This window comes from Solanum stenotomum, chromosome 6 (assembly GCF_019186545.1).
Source record: "Solanum stenotomum isolate F172 chromosome 6, ASM1918654v1, whole genome shotgun sequence".
NCBI classification, from domain to species: domain Eukaryota; kingdom Viridiplantae; phylum Streptophyta; class Magnoliopsida; order Solanales; family Solanaceae; genus Solanum; species Solanum stenotomum.
Window position 1 is genome coordinate 11,217,618 of NC_064287.1, and position 3,913 is coordinate 11,221,530.

A 3,913-nucleotide genomic window follows, 5' to 3' on the forward strand; every position below is an offset into this window, starting at 1 on the left:
TACCAATACAATATATATGATATTGATTTAGTATCAGTTAAGCGAAATTAGTAAATGAGGTATATAGTGTAATTATTTAGTGGGGTATGAATGTAAAGGGATATATGTTTGTAATTATTTTGCTATTTTGGGATATTTGCTTATTTTCTCCAATACAAAACTCACATATATTTGGTTGAATACATTTGAATGAATTTCTTCATATTGACAGGAGAGAGAAATAGAAAAGAGAAAGAGAGAGGAGAGCGTGAGAGAGAGGGAGAGAGTTTTCTATAAAAATAACATATGAGTAAATACATAAAAAAAAATGGAAAAGGGTCAAATATACCCATGTACTATTGAAAATAGTTTAAATATACCATTCGTTATACTTTCGGTTCAAATATACCCTTCTGTTATACTTTAGTTCAAATATACCCCTAACTTTAACGAAAGGACACTTGTCAATTTAGGAATCAAATAACCCACCTCCAATTTTAAATACCCAATTCCCTTTAGAAACCCATCTTGGTGTGAGGCTTGAGGGTGTTGATAAGGATGTTCTAGTACAAGTATCGTAGATTTTCCCAATAGATTTTGTTGTGATGAATTTTGAGCCAGATCCTGAGGTCCCATTCATCTTAGGAAGACCGTTCTTTGCGACTGGGAGGGCTATGATAGATGTAGCAACTGGGCAACTTACTATGCGAGCAAATTTCATCTAAGGACCCGTTAGAGCGAGTGTTAGTAGGGGACGATATTTATGGGGATGTTGAGGCACAAAAAATTGTGCAATTTCTTTATGTGGCACTTGTAGGTACATCTAGAGATCGATGAGAGCCTTTAAATAGGGTGATGGATCCTCCACCCAAGCCTTCCATTGAAGAGTCACCCAAGTTGGAGTTAAAAGCATTGTCAGCCCACCTCAGGTATTCATTTTTGGATAAAGATAAAACTTTACCGGTTATTTTGTCTGCAGCATTGTCTGATGAATAGGTGGAAGCAACATTAATCATCATGAAGAAGAGGAAAGCATCTTTGGGGTGACAAATGTCCGACATCCATGGAATTAGTTCCACACTATGCATGCATAAGATCTATATGGATGAAGGGCATAAGCCGAGTGCACAGCATCAGCGGAGATTGAACCCATTGATGAAGGATGTGATAAGAAAAGAGGTAATCAAGTGGTTAGATGCAGGGATTGTGTACCTCATATCTGATAGCAAATGGGTAAGTTTAGTACAGTGTGTGCACAAGAAGGGCGGAATGACAGTGGTGAATAATGAGAAGAATGAGTTAATCCCCACGAGGACAGTGACTGGGTGGCAGATCTGCATGGCCTACAGAAAGTTGAATGATGCCACTAGAAAGGACCATTATCCGGTAGCTTTTATTGATCAAATGTTGGATAGGTTGGCTGGCCAGGAATATTATTGTTTCCTTGATGGTTATTCAGGGTACAATCAGATCGGCATTGCACCAGAGGATTTGGAGAAGACTACATTCACTTGCCCGAATGGCACGTATGCGTTCAAGCACATACCATTCGGCTCGTGCATTGCCCCGGCCACATTTCAGAGATGTATGATGGCAATCTTTCATGATATGGTGGAAGATTTTGTTGAAGTGTTCATGGTCAACTTCTCGGTGTTTGGTGAGTCTTTTGAACTTTGTTTGACTAATCTTGACAAAGTTCTTGCCAGGTGCGAAGAAACAAATATGGTACTAAACTGGGAGAAGTGTCACTTTCTAGTTCGAGAGGGAATAGTGTTGGGGCACAAGATCTCCAAAAGTGGGTTGGAAGTTGACAAAGCTAAAGTGGAAGTTATTGAGAAGTTGCCACCTCCCATCACAGTAAAAGGAGTTAGAAGCTTCCTGGGACATGTTGGGTTCTATAGAAGGTTCATCAAGGACTTCTCTAAGACTACAAGACCTATGTGCAGCCTGTTAGGGAAAGAGATGAAGTTTATTTTTGATGAAAAGTGTTTGCAGGCATTTGAGTTACTGAAGAAGAAGTTGATAGAAGCTCATATTCTCATTGCTCCAAATTGGGAGCTTCCATTCGAGCTTATGTGTGATGCCAGTGACATAGCGGTTAGGGCAGTGCTGGGGCAGCGAAAAGATAAGATGTTCCATTCCATCTACTATGCGAGCAAAACACTTGATGCAGCCCAATCAAAGTATATTGTGACTGAAAAGAGATTATGGCATTAGTGTTCGCATTTGATAAGTTCAGATCATACTTGGTGGGAACCAAAGTTATAGTCTACACTGATTATGCGGCAATCTGATATTTGTTTAACAAGAAGGATGCCAAGCTGAGGCTGATTATGTGGATTCTCCTACTACAAGAGTTTGATCTAGAGATAAGGGACATGAAGGGAACTAAGAACCAGATAGTTGATCATTTGTCCAGGCTGGAGGATTTATCTCATGTGAAAAATGAGGGGAAGATTCGTGAAGAGTTTCCTGATGAGTAATTGCTTGCTTTGGACCTTGCTCAAGTGTCTTGGTATGCTGATATTGTGAATTTTCTGGTGAGTGGCTTATTTCCAACTGAGGCATCAAAAGCAGAGGCTGAAATATGATGCACGTTTTTATATATGGGATGAGCCAAGGACCTGATCAGATGATGCAAAGGTGTATAGCTGAACAGCAGGCGACACAAGTGTTGGAGAGTTGTCACTCTTCACCATATAGTGGACACCATGGGGGCGAACGAACTGCACATAAAGTTTACAATCTGGCTTCTTTTGGCCTACTATTTTTAAAGATGTTGTTATGTTTGTGAAGGGCTGTGATCAGTGTCAGAGGATGGGCATCATTTCGAGAAGGCATGAGATGCCCTTGAGCAATATATTAGAAGTGGAAATCTTTGACGTCTGGGGGATAGACTTCATGGGACCATTCCCATCGTCTCGTGGTAATCAATACATCCTAGTCACAGTGGACTACGTGTCTAAGTGGGTGGATGCAGTTGCACTACCATCCAATGATGCAAAAGTGGTTGTGAAGTTCATTTGGAAACACATCTTCATCAGGTTCGGAACTCCAAGGGCTATGATCAGTGATGGAAGTACACACTTTATTAACAATTCAGTGCATAATTTGTTAGCCAAATACGGGGTGAGACACAAAGTAGCTACAACATATCATCCCTAAACTAGTGGGCAGGTGGAAGTGTCGAATAGAGAGGTCAAACAAATCCTCCAGAAGACTGTGAATGTTCAAAGAAAAGATTGGGCTGACAAGCTAGATGATGCATTATGGGCATACCGGATTGCATACAGGACACCGATAGGGACTTCTCCTTATCGAATGGTGTTTGGCAAAGCGTGTCACTTACAAGCTGAATTAGAGCATAAGGCCTATTGGGCTATCAAAAAGTTGAATCTGGATGTTGAGTTAGCCGGAAGGAAGAGAATAACGCAGCTGCATGAATTAGAGAAGTTCAGGCTCCACGCCTATGAGAATGTTAAGTCGTACAAAGAGAAGACCAAGAGGTGGAATGACAAGCATATTGTGTCACGCACCTTAGAGTCTGGTCAACTAGTGTTGTTGTTTAACTCAAGAATGAAGTTGTTCCCCAGAAAGCTTTGGTCTAAGTAGAGTGGTCCGTTTGAAGTAGTGAGAATGATCCAACATGGTGTTGTGGAACTAAGGAACAATGATAAGAGCTCTACTTTCCTTGTGAATGATCAAAGGGTCAAGCACTATTTCAGGAATGATGTGGATCGTGAGCTTGAAGCGCTCACATTGAATGACGAATGAGTCATGAGATGGGTAGTGCCGCGACGTTAAATCAGACGCTACACGGGAGGCAACCCGTGAACCCTTGTAATAGTTAGGATTTATTTGATTTTGTTTTGTTATTTTAGTTCTTAGAAATTAGAAAAAAAATGATATATTTAGAAAAATATAAAAATATGAG

General features: G+C 40.4%; 1 protein-coding gene across 1 annotated transcript; it reads left to right on the forward strand.

Moving 5' to 3' along the window:
* Positions 1-2,796: 2,796 nt before the first annotated feature.
* Positions 2,797-3,591, forward strand: LOC125868485 (uncharacterized). Its single transcript, XM_049549117.1, has 2 exons — positions 2,797-3,108; positions 3,157-3,591. The coding sequence occupies exons 1-2, from the start codon at positions 2,797-2,799 to the stop codon at positions 3,589-3,591; spliced, it is 747 nt and encodes a 248-aa protein (XP_049405074.1).
* The last annotated feature ends 322 nt before the right edge of the window (positions 3,592-3,913 follow it).

What these genes read in the sequence shown, in the direction of transcription:
- LOC125868485 (XM_049549117.1), top strand. Translation starts at nt 2,797, where the DNA reads ATGGGCATCATTTCGAGAAGGCATGAGATGCCCTTGAGCAATATATTA. An exon ending in ATTTGTTAGCCAAATACGGG is followed by an intron (nt 3,109 to 3,156) that starts GTGAGACACAAA and finishes ACTAGTGGGCAG; the next exon opens with GTGGAAGTGTCGAATAGAGA.